The sequence below is a fragment of the Marmota marmota genome, unplaced genomic scaffold (genome assembly GCF_001458135.2).
Source record: "Marmota marmota marmota unplaced genomic scaffold, marMar, whole genome shotgun sequence".
Classification (NCBI taxonomy): domain Eukaryota; kingdom Metazoa; phylum Chordata; class Mammalia; order Rodentia; family Sciuridae; genus Marmota; species Marmota marmota.
Genome location: NW_026000283.1, coordinates 879,428 through 898,874, shown reverse-complemented (window position 1 = coordinate 898,874; position 19,447 = coordinate 879,428). Strand labels below are relative to the sequence as shown.

The following is a 19,447-nucleotide window of genomic DNA, read 5'->3' as shown; positions in this document are numbered from 1 at the left end:
TAGATCTTGGCATAAAGTACCCAGAGCTGTGGGAAACCATTTTAATTTGAGGGAGCAAATTATATTTTGCCTGGTTAAGAGAAGAAGGATATGATGCGTAGAGGGAATGGATTAAAAGCACAGGGTGTTTTCTGGCAAGATGTCGAGTATTGCTGTAACAAGGCGTAAGGGAATATACCTGGTAGGAGACATTGTTGGCTGGGATTTGAAAACAAGGGTTCGGGCTATTTGAAATTTTTAGGGGACTATGTGTGAGTGCAGGCAGGCATGTCATACACTCAGTCATTTTTTTTCCTTCTTTCTCACTTGCTATCTTACTTCCTTTCTTATTTCTTTTTCCCATAGCAAAGCACAATGAAAAAGAAGAGAGGACAAGAAGTCCAGATATGGGATTAAGTCATAGTTCTTCCATTACACTCCTAATATTGGGAAACTTAGTTCAAGTAAAGCTGGGGGAACAGTTTTCTAAAATTACACTCATGCCCTTTTCCTTAGAAATATTTTTTAGGCTGGTCCAATAAAAATACCTGCTTCTAGCCACCCCCACCCTCACAAGAATCACTGCTGTGGTCCCAAATAGATACAAATGTGAAAGCATCCCTCTGGCATGTGGTTTGAAAATTGAACTACACGATCTCTAAGTGCCCCATTCTTTTCCACCACCACACTCCACTTCCAACTACCATGCTAAATGTTCTGATTCTTTTCTTATTCCCAACTAACAGTGGGCCTCTTTTGGGAATGCTTGGCCCTTCTGGTGGTGCTCAGGGCAACAGAATCTTCCTCTGGAAGAAAACCAAGTATAAATGTCCAAAGAAATTTGAAAGACTTGAGCACCTGCTCCACAAGGAAAGGGATAGAATTACTGGTTTGCTGCTAACTTGCAAAAATAACTCCAGGGCTTGTTGGGAAGTAAAGGCAGCCTGATCCTCTCAAAGAACATTTGTGAGAAATAGTGTGAATATGTGTGTTGTAGGGAGGTAAGGGTGCAGAGAGTTGGAATTCTAAATTATAAAGCTATTATTGAAGGTCTGATTTTTTTAGAACTTCCCTACTAGTTCTATACCTCAAATACAGCTAGGATGGGAGTGAGAAGGTAGGATGGGGGTGGGGACGTGAAGACTATTGGTTCAATGACCATGGTAATTTTTAAAAGCTGACCCACTCTTAAGAAAGTTTTAAATTGTACCTAAATGAAAATGTACCCTCAGCAAGAAACTCTATGGAGCCTAATTATTGGGGCAAATGTTTATTGAATTAATTTTAGAAATACAATAACAATATTCCCTGTTTCATAATCTAGGGAAAGCATTTTCATCTCAAGCCATGTTCAGTCTGCAACAGGAAGCCAATTATCACCCTGGAACATTTCTCAGTGAAAAATGTGTCATTCCTTAGGACACTTAAGGATTAATCAGGATTAAGCTCCTATCTTATAGTTTTCTCTTATTTTTACCATCTAAATACCCATCAATCCAAAAAAAGATTATTTTAATTTTCATATCCTAAAGGTGTTACTAACACTTGGACAATGGAAACTTCAGAGAAGGACAAGGTTTCTTTTTTGCTTATGTGAATGCTCACATCAGTTTTTCCTGAAAGCACTACAGTAACAGAGTTCCTAAGAGAAAAACAGAGGAAATAGGGACTGGTACTTATTAAATGAAGGTAAGTCCAGTTTTATTATTTTAATACAAACTCAGAAATTCTAAATTAAAACTAACAACTGTGGTCCATTTAGAATTTCTAGGTGTTTTTCATCAGTGGAAGGGGAAAGCTTCTATTTATCAGATATAGGAATCTTTTAGACTGGAACAAGGTCTTATTCATCTCTCACTTTCTGCTGGAAATTAACATATTCATCTGCCTTTCCATCTAACATCACCCGAGACAGAGTGGGTATAAAAAAATGTTGGCCAAATAAACATATAAGCATGTTATTTGCTTCCAACCCTCTACTGCTGAGAATACTTCAAACTAGTTGCATAACTAGGCTAAATATTATCCTGATGGGTTTTTTAAAAATTGATTAGCAAAGTTTTTATTTCTTAGATGTGACCATTTGTTCATTATCATGTATTAACCATATGAAATTTTTAGAGTCTTAAAGAATATAGGTAGAAATTTAAAAGATTTTTCATGTGCCAAGAGAAGAAGTTCCAGTTCTCTTTATAAACATCAGACAGAACTTTTCCAAACCTCATTCTGTGTAACCAAATACTTTCAAGTGGTAACCAAACATTCCAAAGTGCCTAAGCTGTCCAAGTTTCATAGCAGAAAACAGCTGGGGACATGATGGTAGAATGACCAGAGTTTTACACCATGTTCATATTCCCTTTAGCATATATCAAATTCCACATCCATATGGCAGGTGTGTCCTGCTACCCTATTTTTCTCTCAAAGAGCACCTGGAGCCTGCCTGGTAAACAGATAAAGAGCTTCACCATAAACCTCTATAGGTAGGGTGATTATATTTTCTGATTTTACAATAAAGAAACAATGATTTGACATCTGCACTTGTAGTTTTAGGTTCAACAGGACAGAACATGTGGCATAGAGGCTATTTTCAAAAATCTAGAAAATGTGATTTTCCATACATAAAGGAATGACAAAGAAATATACAAGAGGAAAGTAACTTTATAAAATAAACAGACCTGATATGAAAGAATACAGCATAAACAATGACAAAATACATGAGAAAACAATGGAAACACATTTAGCAGAAAAAAACATTGATTTCTGTGACAAAAAGAATCTGACAAATATATAATTAAAAAAATAGAAAAATGGGCAAAAGATATCACAGATGAATTATAAAAGAAACACAAAAGACTAGTAAACACTTGAAAAACATGCTTAAATTTACTATTCATCAGAGAGATGCAAATGAAGCAATAAGTAGCAGTCATTTCTAACCTGTCACATTGGCAAAAATTCAAGGATTCATATTACTTTCTACCAGCAAGATGACAGGGAATGATCAGGGTTGGGAGTATGACTTGGTGAGAGGCCTTTGTGTAGGTCATCATGGTATTAGTAGTCATCAAAATGTACTAATCAGTCCCTTAACCCTTCAACCCTGCAATCTTACTTTTTGGATTCTATCTAGAGTCATACCTGTTCACAAGTACAAAGAATCATGCTCACTGAAGTCCCCAGTAGTAAATTTCTCAATGTCTGACATGGCCTACTAGTCAGTCATTAAAAAGAGGAAGACCAGTAGAGTAAAGGAAGGGGACTGGGGGAAAAGAGGGAAAGGAGGAGCACTGGGGAATTAAATGGAGCAAATTATGTTATATTCATGTAGGAATACATTTCAGTGAACCCCACTATTATGCATAACTATAATGCACCAATGAAAACATAGAAAATAAAGAATCCAGGATTTCAAAATAAAGTTAAAAAAAGAGAAAGATACAGTCAGGTTACAAGTTATCTTTGTGGGGAAATTACTGAAAAGATCACAGGCATCTTCTGGGGAGACATAAATGATCTGTACCTTGTTTCAGATGCTGATTATGTGAGTATGCTGTTTATGAGGATTCACTTGTGTATGCTTATGATTTGTGTATTTTTATATATTTCAATTAAGAACACTTAAAAATAAAACAAACAATGGAAATAGATTTGAGAGACCCCATCCTTTAATGGAAAGAGGACTGTATTGGGAAGGAGTTCTGAGTTCCCCTTCCTTTTTGCCCAAACTAGCATGTTACCTTGGGCAAATCACTTGGGCTGAATCACAGTCAACTTACCTATAAATGTGGAGATAATTATATTCTGCTCAAAAATAGATAACTGGGCTAGATGATTTTAATGTCTTTTTCATTTCTACATTTTATAGCTCTTTAAGCCCTAATAGTCCATTAAGATTCTTCTATCTATCCCCCTTTCTCCATCCCTACTCCCACATACTGATTCAGACTCATATTTCGCTTGCCTGGGCCATTTCCAAAGTCTTGTCTCTCCAATTTTTGGTTTTGCCCCTTTACAAGTAAACACTTAGGTTAGAGTATCTTCTGAAAGGACAGCTTAGATCATATCACTGCCTTCCTCAGAAACTTAAAAAAGCACTGAGGCATAGTACAATGTGCATAGGACTTGTCATCTAAAAACCTGAATTTAAAGAACTTACTGCTCAGTTAATCTTCAGTGAGCTATACTATAATATACTATACTATAATATAGTATAGTTACTATACTATATTATTTAGAAAATAATAACAAGAAAAATATCCATGTTTATACAGATTCAATTTTCCAAAATATTTTTGATCAGCAGTTGATTGAATGTGAGATTGTATAACTGAGGATACAGAGGGTTGACTGTACGAATAGAAGCTTCTTCATAGATTTATGGTAAACAGACTTTTACCTATTGGTGTGTCAAGTCCTAAACCACACCTAATGTCATCATCTAGGGACCCAGGAAGAAGGGAACTACTTGACTCACTCCAATCAAGGAAGAAAACACTTCTGAACAGTCTGAGCTGTAACACAAAGCTTTCCAATCAACTGACTGGCTGTTTGACTGGATGACAAAGAGTGAATGACATCTTCCTCTCTATAAGCTATGCTACAGAGAGTGGCACCCTATAGCAAAGGATAACAGTCTTAATTGATGGCAAGCCCCAGCCTCAAAGATCTGTAGTCCTCTGTGCACACACCTAATGTGTAAAAGCCGCTTAACAGAGACCTGGCACAAAATCAAGAGAAGCTAAAATCTTGTGGTTACCCTGCTGAGATAATTTAGGATGCATTAGTCAATGTTTCTCAGACTGTTCATCCTAGATCAGGGTAATTACGGAGGGGAATAAAAAAAGGTCAGATTAGAAAATAGCTTGGAGCAGAACCACTATATTTGTATGAGATGATATTTAAATCAGCATCTGAAAACAGTAATGCAGTTATGACTTGTTGCATGCTCAGACTTTATGCCAAATTCTGATACAAACTCACTCTTAGCATGAGTCTTAGCAAGAAAGCCTGGTCCCTATGGATGGTCACAAAAGTCTCTTAAAATCTCTCTTAAGGCCATTGTGGTGGGGAAGTCCATCACATTACAAGACTAACATGATGTACAGGAACTGATTTGGGGGGAAAGAAGGCACATTCTCAATTTGATCTCTCCTCTTTCCAATGAACAGAACCAAGCATCTTCAAAAATTTTACCTCTTATCCTCAAAGCTTCCTTGATTGACCAGAGGAAGGCAGATGGCTTCTTTAAGCTCACCTTAATCTGATGTAAATTTCCATGAAAATGCCTCTGTTCTTCAATCCAACTTGTACTTGCACTCTACCTGGCACAGTGCCCAGCACATAATAGCCACTCAATAAATATTTGCTCTTATTTACTGAATATTCCCTGTAAGTAGTCACTCTTTCATAGCACTCAGCATAATTGCAAATAATTAATTATTTGTGTAATTATTTGCTTATTGACTCTCTTTCTCATTAGACTGTGTCACCAGAACAGGGTCAGTGTCTGTCTCATTCATAGCTTATTGTGGTAGCTTAAAGCCTACCACAATGCCTCACATTTATTAAGAGTAAATAAATATTAATTGAGCAAAAGAATATCATGCACTTAGCACTATTTATTCATTCTCTCACTGAATACTGAAATAGCCCCATATACTGGGTGGTGTTATCTCTATTTTATTAGTAAGGAAACTAAGGCTGTAAGGACCGCAATAACTCATCTAAGGTCAATGCCAGGATTCTGAATATATATTAACAACTGTTACTCTGTTAACTCTGCCTCCCTCTTTTAAATCCTTTTCTACTACTTATTAATTGTAGCCTGGAAAAGCTTCCTGTTTTCTAAGCCTTGGTTTTCTTTAACTGTGTAAGCAAAGGAGAGAATGGTATCTATATTATAGATTTGTTGTGAAGTTTGCTTGAGTTCATATATGTAAAACACTCAGTCATAGTGGTTGGCATACAATCAATATTTAATAAAAGCTACTGCTACTGTTACTGTTGCTATTGAATCAGATATGAAGAAGAAAGTGACTGCAATGTGGGAATGCCACCTGCTGAACCCAGTCCCCCTCAAAATTAGTACACTTACTTTGTGTACTCTCATCATCCCTCACCACATTTCATAGAACAGCTTGCATGTGAAAGTTGATTTTACTTAAAAATCAAATGAAGAATATGCAAAATATTTTGAAATTCATTCTATTACACAAGAAAATGCTGAATGTGGTTCAATGTGAAGTACTCTAACCTACATAGAATGAATTTAATAGCTCACATTATTGATGAAATTGAAAATTGGAAAAAAAATCCAAGACAGTCCCCTTGCTCATGACACAAGGATTTTCATCATCATGGATTTTTCTTTCAACAGATAATAAATGGATAACAGGAAATAGAGCAAAGAAAGAAAAAAATGCAAATAAAGTGGTCTCTTTGTTCTGTGTTGAGATAAATAGAGAGGTCAACATTTACACAACCACTTAATTGCCATCTTTTGGTCCACTGCATCATTCTCTCTTCTGTCACTTCAGTTCTTAACAGAAAACTCAAAACATACCCTGTTATAGAATACTATACAGCGGTTAAAATTCTGAACAACAGTGCACGAGGTAGATCTTGTTATCCTAGGCATACCCTAGGTGTACTGGTTCTCAAGGCTGGCTGCATATTGGAATCTGCTAGGGTGCTCTTAAAACCACTGACACCTGCACCCCCCACCTCCATTCCTATTTAATTGATTTCCAGCATTAATTTTGGAGCTACCCTACCTGGGTTTCCATCTCACCTCCTCTACTTACTATTGGGCTAAATTACTGAACTTCTATGTGATCCAGTTTCCTTATCTGTAAAGTGTGGATAACAATTATATTTACCTCATAGGGTTGTGAGGGAAATCAAATAAGTTAACACATTTGAAAAACAACAGTGTCTAGCCCACAGTAGGCATTCCATAAATATTAGATATTACAATTGGTAGTAAAAATCACATTTTTACTGTTATACTTTGGAGGAGAAATGAAAACTTGTAGAATTTGCAATCAGATGTGTATGACCATGCTGAAAAGGCAACAGAGGTATTCCATGTTTGAAATTCATAAAAATCTCTTCACTATGAGGTGTGTCTCGAGACTACAGTAGATAAGATAAGATTCATTCCATCTGGAATTTGTCTCAATTTTATTATATTTTTAACTTTCATTAACTTATTTTTATTGGTTCTTTTTAGTTATACATGGCAGTATTTTTAACAAAAAAATTTTAACACATATACTAGCACAACCAATTTATTTGTCCTAACAATAATGAAATATCATTGCCAGTTTCCCCTTGTCTAAAAATATCCTAAGGATAGGACTTTGAAAAATCAAAAGTCATATTAATCTTAAAAGAAACAGCAATTTTGAGGGTTGTGGGGTTTCTTGCCTCACTTGTCATCATTCCATGGAGAAGAGGAAACTTGCATTCAGCTTGTGAGGTGGAACAGAGAGCACTATGAAAAATTCTCTGGGCTTTGACTCCAACCACATTTGCTCTTTGTCACTGGAGAGAAATGACTTTTCAGATTGGTAAGATTAGAATGAATAGCCCTTCATGTGCTCTTTCATGTCCTAACCTATGTATTCTGGCTCTCAGGTCTGAATGCCCTAGAGCTAAGATGACTCTCTTTCTCTTATAAAGCAAGCAGGCTCATCTAGCTCTGAATTTCTAGCTTCTACTAAAGTGTGACACAGGCCATCACTCTATGACAGTAGCAGGGTAAATGGTCTGCTCTTCAGACTTAATCTTCCCCATGGATGGGATCAAGGTACAGATTTGGAGCTGGCCTTAGGCTCCAAGTCATATTCTTCAAACCTGTTTTATGACTAATAAGGATGATATCATATTTTGTTCCTCATGGGTTTTTGTATTTTTTTCTCAGCTTCATTTATAACTGGAAGGAGAAAATTCGTAATGATTACTTCAGGCTTTCGACCCTAACAAGAAGCAGCAATAACCATAAAAGTATTACCTGATAGTTTTGAAAATGCTCTCCCTATTAAATGTACATGGACATTGAGGTTTAGAAATGACTTCCGTGATTTACCCAAGGTCAAAAGACTAATAAGTGGCAAATCCAGTACTAAAACCAGTCTTGAGTATACTTTTTACTACAGTCTTGAGTATGCTCCTTTCTCTTATCAAGGCCAACAAGGCCCTTACAGGCCCTGAGGACAAGAATGAATTCCCTTAACTTTATTAAGCTAACAGAGAAAAACAACCTCTCAAATCAAAGGGTCCTCTTACTCTAAAATTGAGTTTTCCCATTCGAGTCTCTCCAACAATCAAGAAATTGAAAGAGATCTTCTAGATAAAATTACACAACCAAGTTTAAATCACAGGCAGAACATAATTATAAAAGTTTTCCTATTTGGATGGAGTGGCCCTAAATGTGGGCTGGGATGGGAGGCATCAACTCTCCCCTACCAAGTAAGCAGGGATCACCTAGAATTTCTTCTGTGATTTGCTCAGCTGCCTGAGTTCAGCTCTACAGAAGCAATTCCCTCACAGGTATTTCCCAATCTCAAACTCCTTTCCTTTTTGAAGCTCAATGGGCTTCCTTCTGTGTAGCAGCCAAAACAGATATGGAGCCTTCTATACCACTGGGTTAAATTACTACAAAATCATGTAATATTATTAGCATGGGGGTAAGTAAACACTTGTAGGTTATAGATAAATAACCTACAGTTATTTTTCCAGTAAAAATGAATCAATTATATGCCATGGTCTTAACCAGTTTGAAATTATTATATAGGTCTGGAAATAACTAATTTCCACTCTGCCATGGATTAGCCACATGATTTAGACAAGTTTCTTTCCTGGGTCTCAGTTTCTTTGTGTGTAAAAGGATGGAGTTAGACAAAGTTGTGTCCAATTCTAAAATATATGAGTTAACAAAAGTCTCTATATTACCAACATATAACCTCTGCCAAAAGTCTCTATGTTACCAACATTTAACCTCTGCCAAAAGTCTCTATATTACCAACATGACTTTAAACGTTATGTCTGTTAAAAGAACTCCTAAAGACTTTAATACAATGAAGTCACAAAATCATTCCAAAACTATCCCAACAATTGGGGCAACTTAAGAGAGATGTATTTGCATTTTCCCACTCTGCCTCTTTCCTGCCACTCTCAGTTTCCCCTCCAGATAGTCCTTGAAGATGAAAAATTTCACACTGAGTTTCTATCAGACCAAAGAAAGAAAAAAGTCTGCTTACTTTTTTGGTCCTCTAGTTATCAAGATAATGGTTTTATTTCTTGAAACTGTAATCAGATAAAAATGTCCAAGAGACTAAAGAAACTGAGTAGGGCTATTAGTCTACTCTTTTTCTTATCTTAATTCCATCTGAAGGAACAATAGGCTCTTCTTGCCTTTGGCAATATAATAATACAGCTGACATGCTAGAAATACCACACATCAAGATATAAAATGGTGGCATTTTCTCCCTTTAAAAACAATCAATGCTTTCATTTGTGAACTTCAAAGTACATATGAAATAAAAGTCTCAGCCCTGTGAGTCTGAGGTAAATCAAAGGGCTGTAAGAGTCATAGAAAAGTTTCCTGGTTCATTGCCCTTCTTCTAGATAAGAAAGGAAACAAAAATACTCCCAGGCAGATGAGTACTCATCTCATTTTATAGTTGTCTTCGAAGTGAGCTTAAACAACTTTCCTGGTGATCCATTCCAATATAGTTCTTCCTTATGTCTAACCAAAGCTATTCTTACTGCTGTTGTGCAGGCCAACTTCCCCTTATTAATCTAGCCTTGACATTGTAGGAACTGTCACTGTCTTTATATTATCAAGTCTTGTTGTGCCTTCAAGAAATTCTAAAGGAAATATTGAGCACTGTGTTAGAAGGTCTATGATAAAGATTAGACCTTTATCTGAAGGTCCTTAACATAGCATTTCCGGTGATGCTAGTCCACCTTGGTCAATGTTACTCATCCTCTATGGCTATTAGTACTTCATCTGAAAAATGCAATGAACATGAATATAAGAGAAAAGAATCACCATGCCAATGGAAATTATTGAATCTAAGAGTCTTTCTGGAGATCTTAAACTCTTGAAATTCAATCATTATTGCAAATACAAAATGGTTAATTATCTCTTTTCATACTGACCTCTCCTTTATTGACAATACAACTTAGTATTGGACATCAGGAATTTAAGTGCAAACATCTTGCAACGTAGGCCTACAGAAACAAGACAATGGAAGTTGAACTAAATCCACATCTGGGTATTTACTTGGGTACCAAAAGCATTCCTAGCACTCCTCCCAGAAAGATGACATTTTCTTTGAATACTGGTGTATCAGCTGTTGCTTAAAACAACCCATTCAATTTTAGTCACCATCCAGTTGGACTTGTTGACTCAAGATTCTTGCACTTTCATGGTTTGCATCTCTGTTTCTGCAAAGCCAGGTGGCTCTCAAACGAAGAGGCAATTGGCATCTTTGGGAAAGGAACCTGGCATTGTGATATTACATGGGTTTAACAATCTTCTAATCTTTTGCCATAGACTGCCACATAAATAAGTGAATTCACTTCCATTTTAGGCAATTTGTACATCTGTGACATTGCCAAGGAAATGTTTCCATTGATAAAACTTGAAATTTGAGAACAAACATATTCTGAATAATTCTGAGCTCACCTTAAGATAAAAGCCACAAGGCATCCAGATTCTTAAAGTAAGAGTCTGAAGTCAGATATGGTAGTTATATTTAATGCTGATTACTAATCTTCAAAGACACTTGAGGAAGAATACCCAAACTTCCTTATCAGTTACCCTTTGGCATTTAGGAAATTTTACCTGGTAATGAGGCAAGGATTTCATTAGGGCCAGGCGTTATTTTTACAATATTTGCTTTGTGGCTGTTCTCAGGGTGTAAAGTCAAAAATGTCTGAGTTTGAACTTTTGGGACAAGTGAGCCTATCAGTTGATCAACAACAGAAACCAAGTGCTCAGTTTTATGCACAGCTCCACCCTGGGAGTGATAAGAAAATCATAGAGACTATAAGGACAAACGGAAATTATTTAAATAAACATGTAATAAACTAACAAATATTTTCTGAGTATCTATTGTTTCCAAAATACTTTATCCCTGTTAAAAGACATGAATTAGGGGGCCCTTTCCAAAAATTGTCTGATGACTGAGTTAAAAGTGTAAGATATGCATAAACCAATATGAATAAACAATAGTTCAAAGTGGTCCATAAGTGGTATCAAGTGATTCATATGAATATAATCACCAAGGGATTTCAGAGGTACAAGAGAACACTTCTAATTAGGATGATCCAGAAGCCTTCTTGGAAAAAGTAGGACAGTACAAGGTACTGTCAGTCAAACAAGATTTTGATGGGTGAAATAAAAGGGAGAACATGTGAGAAAAGAGAATGAATGCTGTGAGCAAGGAACTGAGGTAGGTAAGCACAGTGACTCTGGAGAAAGGTAGATGATTAGCTTGGCTAAAATAGATTTGTTTTGGGGAGTAGCAGAAAAGAAAACTAAAAAGAAGGAACTATGGCATCTCAGAGTTCGAAGGGATTCCTAGAAACTATCATACCGAAGCTATGCTGATCTTGTTCTAACCTATTTATTTCTAAAAAACCAGTTTTCACTAGTCTGCCACTGGTGTTTAACATACACTTTATTAATGGGTCTATACCTAATATCAACAGACAGAGGAACTGTGTCATAGTACCTAGAAACAGTTTTTAGACTTGCAGACCTGGCTAAAGCACTCACTAGATGTTTAACCTTGGGTAAATTTACTTAACCTTCATTTCTTCATCTATAAATATGGATAATAAAACATTCAAAGTGGAGGGAGTAAAAAAGAAAGAATGATTGTATATCCTCTTCTGAGAAGTCTCTGTTCAGGTCCTTGGCCCATTTATTGATTGGGTTATTTGGGGTTTTTGTGTTTTGTTTCATGCTTAGCTTTTTGAGTTCTTTATATACCCTAGAGATTAGTGCTCTATCTGATGTGTGAGGGCTAAAGATTTGCTTCCAAGATGTAGGCTCTCTATTCACCTCACAGATTGGTTCTTTTGCTGAGAAGAAACTTATTAGTTTGAATCCATTCCATTTATTGATATTGGTTTTAATTTTTGTGCTATAGGAGTCTTATTAAGGAAGTTGGGGCCTAATCCCACATGATGAAGATCAGGGCCTACTTTTTCTTCTATTAGATACAGAGTCTCTGGTTTAATTCCTCAGTCCTTGATACACTTTGAGTTTTGTGCATGGTGAGAGATAGAGGTTTAATTTCATTTTGTTGCATATGGATTTCCAGTTTTCCCAGAACCGTTTATTGAAGAGGCTATCTTTTCTCCAATGCATGTTTTTGGCACCTTTGTCTAATATAAGATAACTGTAATTATGTGTTGTCCTCTATTCTGTGCCACTGGTCTACCAGTCTGTTTTGGTGCCAATACCATGCTGTTTTTGTTACTATTGCTCTGTGGTATAGTTTAAAGTCTAATAGTGATGCCACCTGCTTCACTTTTCCTGCTAAGGATTGCTTTAGCTATTCTGGGTTTCCAGGCAGAATGGTAGCTATTAACGCATACAAACAACAATTAAGTATAGGCGAGGATGTGGGGAAAAAGGTACATTCATACATTGCTGGTGGGACTGCAAATTGGTGCAGCCAATATGGAAAGCAATATGGAGATTTCTTGGAAAACTGGGAATGGAACCACCACTTGACCCAGCTGTCCCTCTCCTCGGTCTATACCCAAAGTACTTAAAAACAGCATATTACAGGGACACAACCACATCAATGTTTATAGCAGCACAATTCACAATAGCTAAACTGTGGAACCAACCTAGACGCCCTTCAGTAAATGAATAGATTAAAAAAATGTATATACAAAAAATATACACAATGGAATATTACTCAGCAATAAAAGAGAATAAAATCATGGCATTTGCAGGTAAATGGATGGAGTTGGAGAAGATAATGCTAAATGAAGTTAGCCAATCCCAAAAAACCAAATGCCGAATATTTTCTCTGATATAAGGAGACTGATTTATAGTGGGGTAGGGAATGGGAGCATGAGAGGATTAGATGAACTCTAGATAGGGCATAGGTGTGAGAGGGAAAGGGAGGGGCCAGCAGGTTAGTAAGGATGGTAGAATGTGATGGACATCATTATCCAAAGTACATGTATGAAGACACAAATTGGTGTGAAAATACTTTATATACAAACAGAGATATGAAAAACCGTGCTGTATATGTGTAATAAAAAAAAAGAATTGTAATGCATTCTGCTATCATTTATTTTTAAAAAATCAATTAAAAATTTAAAAAAAATAAAAAGAAAGAATGAATGAAGAAGACAAAAAAGGAAGAAGAACCTGTATAATATATTGTCCAAGAAGGTTAAAGTAGAGAGAATTCAAGGAAGGGGAGATAGCAGTATCAAATGAAAAAGAGGTGAAGGTGTTTGAGAATTGCCAAAAGATCACTGACTTTGACAATGTGGAGGTGTCTTAGCTCATTTTATGTTGCAATAACAAAATCCCTGAGACTGGGTACTTCATAAGGAAAATAATTTTACTGGGTTCATGACTCTGGTATATGGAAAGTCCAAAGAGCATGGCACCTCCATCTGTCTGCATCACAACATGACAAAGAAATGCAAAGCAAATAAGTCACATGCAGAATGGGCATGTGTACAAACAAGGAAGCTGTAATAATCACAAAACCACCGCAGTCTAGTACAATTTAGCATAGAGGTAAAATTCCTTTGGAAAACTGTAATAGAGTATTAAAGTATAGGGGCCAGGCTTGCTGTTTTATAACAAGCTGCTCTCCTGGGAACAATCCAATCCTGCAAAACCCAACCCACTTAGAGAAACCAGCATTAATCCATTCATGACCTAATTACCTTCGTCTAGGCCTCATCTCTTAAAGGTTTAATCACCTCAACATAGCAATACTGGGGACCCACACTGCCAACACATAAACCTTTGAGGGACAAACCATATCCTAATCATACCAGAAGTCAATAGTGACCTTTAAGAAGTCAGTTTTAGTACAAAAGGAAAGCAGCAACTTGTGGGAAAAGGGCAACACAGGAGAGATGGGGAAAGAAGGACAAAAGGCTTTGTAGTGAGCATCTGAAACTGCAATTCATTTGCAGCTTCACTTCATTTGTAGTGAAGGAGAGGGAATGGGAAAATTTTGACTTGATATGGTTAGAGGTTCAAGTGATGCAATGGCTGTACATGTATCTCAGTTTAGAGCTGCAATGGCTTCTAACTCCTATAAACACTTCCAACTCTACTTTTCCTCTTTGCCATGATTAGGAAATGGTGAAGGAAGAGAGAAGTTCCTATTCACAAAGCATCTTCCTTCTTCCCTTTGTCTAACACTGCAGAGGAAGAATATGATAGTATAAAGCCATTTCCCATTTACAATTTCACAAGATTTCCAGTTGAACAATTACAACAAACTCTGTGTATATTAAAACCTCATTAATTTGGACTACACGCATTTGGAATTTGTAGTAATTTAACCTGGGCTGGAGTTACCTTTGTACCATTTACAAAGAAAGGGTTAACTAAGTAAATAGTGTGAACAAGATTTTAAGGGAGATAATTTAGCCTGCCAGGGGCTTATTTCACCTATTTTAAACAACAGACTGTTTTTTAAAGAACTTCAGTATATTCACTATTTGAATGCAAATTGATTCTACTAATTATAGATCAGTGTAATCTGCTGTTAAAAAACCTATATCTGCAATAGTTAACTTTGCTCTTACCAAGTATGCTCATTAGAAACAAATTGACAATTCTTTAAAGTTAATTCATAATTTAGATTAATGCATACCCCTTTTCCCTACCCCCATGAATTAACTATAATTTAGGGGGTTTTACCCTGAATTAGCACATCATTTATGAATACAGTGGAAAAATTAATAAGTGATCAGAAAGACTTGAAGCAGCCAAAATAGGTGTTTTAAAGTTGATGTACTAAAGCACATGCACTCTATCCATGACAGGTTCTATTGACAGCTGATTTAGCTCTTGCTTAACATACTAATATAACACATCAACTGGGAAATCTGGGTGGGTGTTTTTAAGTTCATAACTAATTTGAAGAAGGAAAAGGGCTGCTATATGAAGGGACACTGAGAGCAATAATAAGTGACAGCAAACTGCAGAAAGGAAATAGGACTTATATAAAATGTAGCTATAGTAATCACAAAACCACCACAGTCTAGCACAATTTAGCATAGAGGTAAAAGGCCTATATTCTTTGGAAAACTGTAATAGAGTATCAAAGTATAGTGCAATAACTAATGGCTGGAATTATGCCCCTAAATGATCAAATAAATTTAAATTATGTTGAATCTATGCCTTAAAAAGCAGATAAGTTTACACATGCGCGCATACATGCACACGTACATGCACACACTCTCATACACACAATTCGTACCTGTAATGACTAACCTAAAAATGTGAAACATGTTGATGTTTCAAAAGAGAGGTTCATAATATTATCATATAATAATGATGATGATAGCAAAATAATAGCAATATTTATTAAGTAGTTACTCTGTACAGATAGCAAGCTAAGTACTTTACCCTATAAGATTTCAAATAATTCTAATAATACAAAAAGGTAGGTTTTATTATCACTTCTACTTTACAGTTGAAGAAGTGAAATTCAGAGAGGTTAAGCAACTGACTGCAGGCCACAGAGAAAGACAGAGCCAGGGTTATAACAGGCCAGTTCCTTGGTTGTCCATTATGCCTTTCCATACTCCAGAAAATACAGCTCCTTACTTGAGGGCACCATACAGTTAATATTTTACTGCATTTTCATTTTCCAAATTCAATCTTAACAAATGTATTGATTTGTAAGCAGAAATATGTATAATCTAAGAGACAGATATAATATTATATTTATAAACATGCTTCATTGCTCTAGATAAAAGTGAAGGCAATAGTTAAAAAAACAAAACAAAAAACCGTATTGAACACATCTATTATATTAGGTCCATTCCAAAATCTCAGATCAGTCTTTGTGCACTGGGAACTCTATTTGCAAATGAATAACCAAGCAACAAAAAGAAGAAATGTAAAAATATCAAGTAACCAGTCAATGTCTGGTTCTCCTATTGTTTCTCATTCCTTTTGGGGAAATTTAAGATGAAAATAGGCCAATGGGACTTGAAGGATGGAGGAAAGATTAAGGGGAGACTAAAAATTCAGTTGGCTATTATAGAGGATTTAGGAAAATCTGTTTGCCAGCTGTTCTAAAAGAATTGTAAGGACATAAAAGACATATGGGCATGGTATGTATTGGGAGGAAGAGAGGCGGAGGTGTGGTGATACAAATATATGCAGCTAACTGTGTTAGAAGTTAAGTGAGATAGCCTGCCACATGTACATACAAAGACAAATGTACAGTGAAACAGGCACTCCTGTAATTCCTTCTACCTAAACCAATGATCTTTATTCATCTCCTCTTATCTCAAGTCTACCCATTCTTCAAGGATCAGCTAAAAATGTCACTTCTGCCCTGAAGCATTCTATAATCCCTAAAGCTAAATCAAATTCTCCCTAATTTCTGCTCCCATAGGTTTTAATCCCCTTAAGCACACTGATACAGCACTGATGATACTCTCATTGTTAGAGTTATTCATAACTGCTCTCCCCTCCCATCTATTCCCTCATGAGGGGAGTGGTTCTTCCTCATTTCTGAAGCTCCTCCAAGTCCTGGCACAATCCCTACCACATACTAGGCTCTAGGAAAATGTTGATTCAATAGCACTGACTTAAGACAGTGCATTATCACCTAGCTTACCTGAAGGAGTATTTGTTCTCTTTCTTTTCTTGCTTGATTCCCCTCCATTCTCAATGAGGCCTTCTGTGACCAGAGGGCCACTGGCACTACCAAACTGCAGGGGCTCGTTGTTGTTGGCAGGGTCAAAGGGCAGCTGGTTCAATCCTAAAGAAGAAAAAGAAAGCCAAAGTCTAGACTCCATTAAGGACTGGGATCATCTCCAGATTTTATTCTATGAGCCAGTAGTGACCTTTTAGGTCTCAAGATCCTAGGAGTTAAGAGTGAATTCCTCAGATAGTTGCCCTGTGGAATTTTTATAGATCTTACTGACAAGTACATAATTAAAATATAGGATAGCAGCTCTGTTACTTGTTAGATCCCTCCTGTTTCTGTGAGAACCTAATATTTCTGTCCACGAGCTAGCAAATATTTTCTATTTCCTCCCTTAAAAAGTAGGATCAGCCAGGCATGGTGACACATGAATATAGTCCAGCTACTAGGGAAACTGAGGAAGGAGAATCACTCAAGTCCAGGAGTTCAAGGCCAGCCTGGGCATAATCAGACTCTGTCTCAAATAGAAAAAAAAGATAGGCCCTTCTTTAAATGTACCTATAGCTGGACCAGCTCTTCCTTTGATAAAGCTTGGCTTTGTATTTTTTGGATTATCTCCTGACATTTTTTCATTATTTCATTACAAGTTTTGTTGAAGTGATACAGAAATAATTATTATAATGTCCTGATGTCAAAGTCACTGCTGATGATATCATGGAGGTTTCTTAAAAAGTAAACCATAAATCCATGGCAATGGCAATATGAGAAAAGAAAACAAAAAGACATTGTCACAGAGGGGTTACTCAGTCACTGTATTGATATGAAGTTATGACCCAGGTTTGGGGGGTTTTAATCTCATTTTCTTCAAATGCTATCAGAAGCATTGTCACTTTACTAGCTACTGCTATGCCATATAAGATGACAAAAGGCATTTTCTACTCTCTAACCCTTATATGCTTCAGTCAGGGGTGATCAGAGATACTTTCTTAATCCTCTGGCAGCAGCACCTAGAGTTACAAGTGTTTCAATTAAAACTTCTTGAAATATGGAATCAAAAGATTTGTTAAATACCAAAGTAAAGACATCTCTTCTTAGCCTTTTATCCACTAGTTCTCTAATCCTATCAAAAGGGGAATCAGGTTAGCCTGATAGAGTTCATTCTTCAATTTCCATTTTTTCTATGGCCTATAGCTTTACACTTCTTCAGATAAAGTTGCAAAATATCAATAAAAAGCTTGGAATCCAGACAGCTACAGGTCAATAAAATTTCAATAAAATGAATACAAGTTTTAACAAAATGAATTCCCATTATTGTTTATAATAAAGACTGTCCCCTTGTTAATGTTTTCAGCCTACATAGAAAGTACTATTTCTTTAGCAATCAGATTCCACTTGAAACACCTCCATTAAATGGCCTTTGGGATTTGTCAAACATCTTTCCTTTACATCATGTGTGTAACTAAGTGAAAGGATAAAACTTGCTTCTATATCTTAAGTCAACTATTCAGTACATCATATCCATGTCCTATTAAAATATCTAGCATGGCTGGGTGTGGTGGCACACACCTGTAATCCTAGTGGCTCAGGAGACTGAGGCAGGAGGATCACAAGTTCAAAGCCAGCCTCAGCAACTTAGTGAGGACCTAAGTAACTTAGCAAGACCCTCTCTCAAAATAAAAAATAAAAGGGCAAGGATGTGGTTCAGTGGCTAAGTGGCTCTGGGTTCAATCGGTGAATCACCCCCCAAAAGAAAATCTCTACTATGACTAGAACTATAAAAATATGTATATTAGAAAATATTGAAGTCACAACCAAGATTATTTTCAAAATCTACATTTTATATCATTTAAAAATGAAGATTTTTCTTGCACCTGAGTAGTCCAAAGTCAAATATGATAAGTATATTATTCCAAAACTTTCCTTGGCATTTCTTTTTGCAGTATCATACTGATCAAAATAAGTTCTATGGAAAACAGAATGGTATAGTGGAAAGAGTGTGCTAGATTGGGGTTCAAATCATGGTTACCCTTCCTACTAGATAGCTTTCGGCAATTCATGTAGTCTCAAACCTAGTTTTCTAATATAAAATGGGGAGACATAAGACTACACAAGGTTATTGCAAAGATTAACAAACATAGTTATGATAATTATATAATTCTAAATGAATTAAAATAAATTAAATGAATTAAAATAAACGATAAGCTTATAGGTTCTTCTAAGGAGAAGCTCTCTCCCTTCACCTCACTCCTCCCACAACTATATTCCTTATGCCTAGCACCATATCCAACATATAGTAAATGTTGAATTAATTAATTAATCCTCAATAAGTGGGGGTAGGTGACACATCATATTAACCCATGTAATTAGAGTAAAGACTTGGCAGCTGATCATCAAGAATTAATGCCACAACTGAAAATTTCTGATGCTGATTATAGCAACATTACTTAAAACAGATTTTCAATGCATCTCTCTCATTTGAGTACTATACAGCAAAATGGGGGAAATCCTGATTAAAAGGAATGCTCAAGGATCAGGAGGTTCTGATTAATGTTTTTTAATCATAAAAGTCT

At 36.2% G+C, this 19,447-nt stretch overlaps 1 protein-coding gene across 9 annotated transcripts in view; it reads right to left on the bottom strand.

Moving 5' to 3' along the window:
* Enox2 (ecto-NOX disulfide-thiol exchanger 2) overlaps positions 1-19,447 on the bottom strand; it is a 312,495-nt gene that overhangs the window by 167,571 nt on the left and 125,477 nt on the right. For 7 of the 9 annotated variants that reach the window (XM_048797094.1, XM_048797089.1, XM_048797087.1 and 4 more), the window contains one exon: positions 16,848-16,991. The exons of 1 other annotated variant lie outside the window; for it this stretch is intronic. Coding sequence is in view for 2 of the 8 variants with exons in the window: in XM_048797086.1 (XP_048653043.1) it covers positions 16,848-16,991 (144 nt within the window). In the remaining 6 variants the exon portion in view is untranslated. Of the gene's footprint in view, positions 1-16,847; positions 16,992-18,443; positions 18,503-19,447 lie in introns of those variants that run through there. One more of the 9 variants, XM_048797088.1, reaches the window with a different exon arrangement.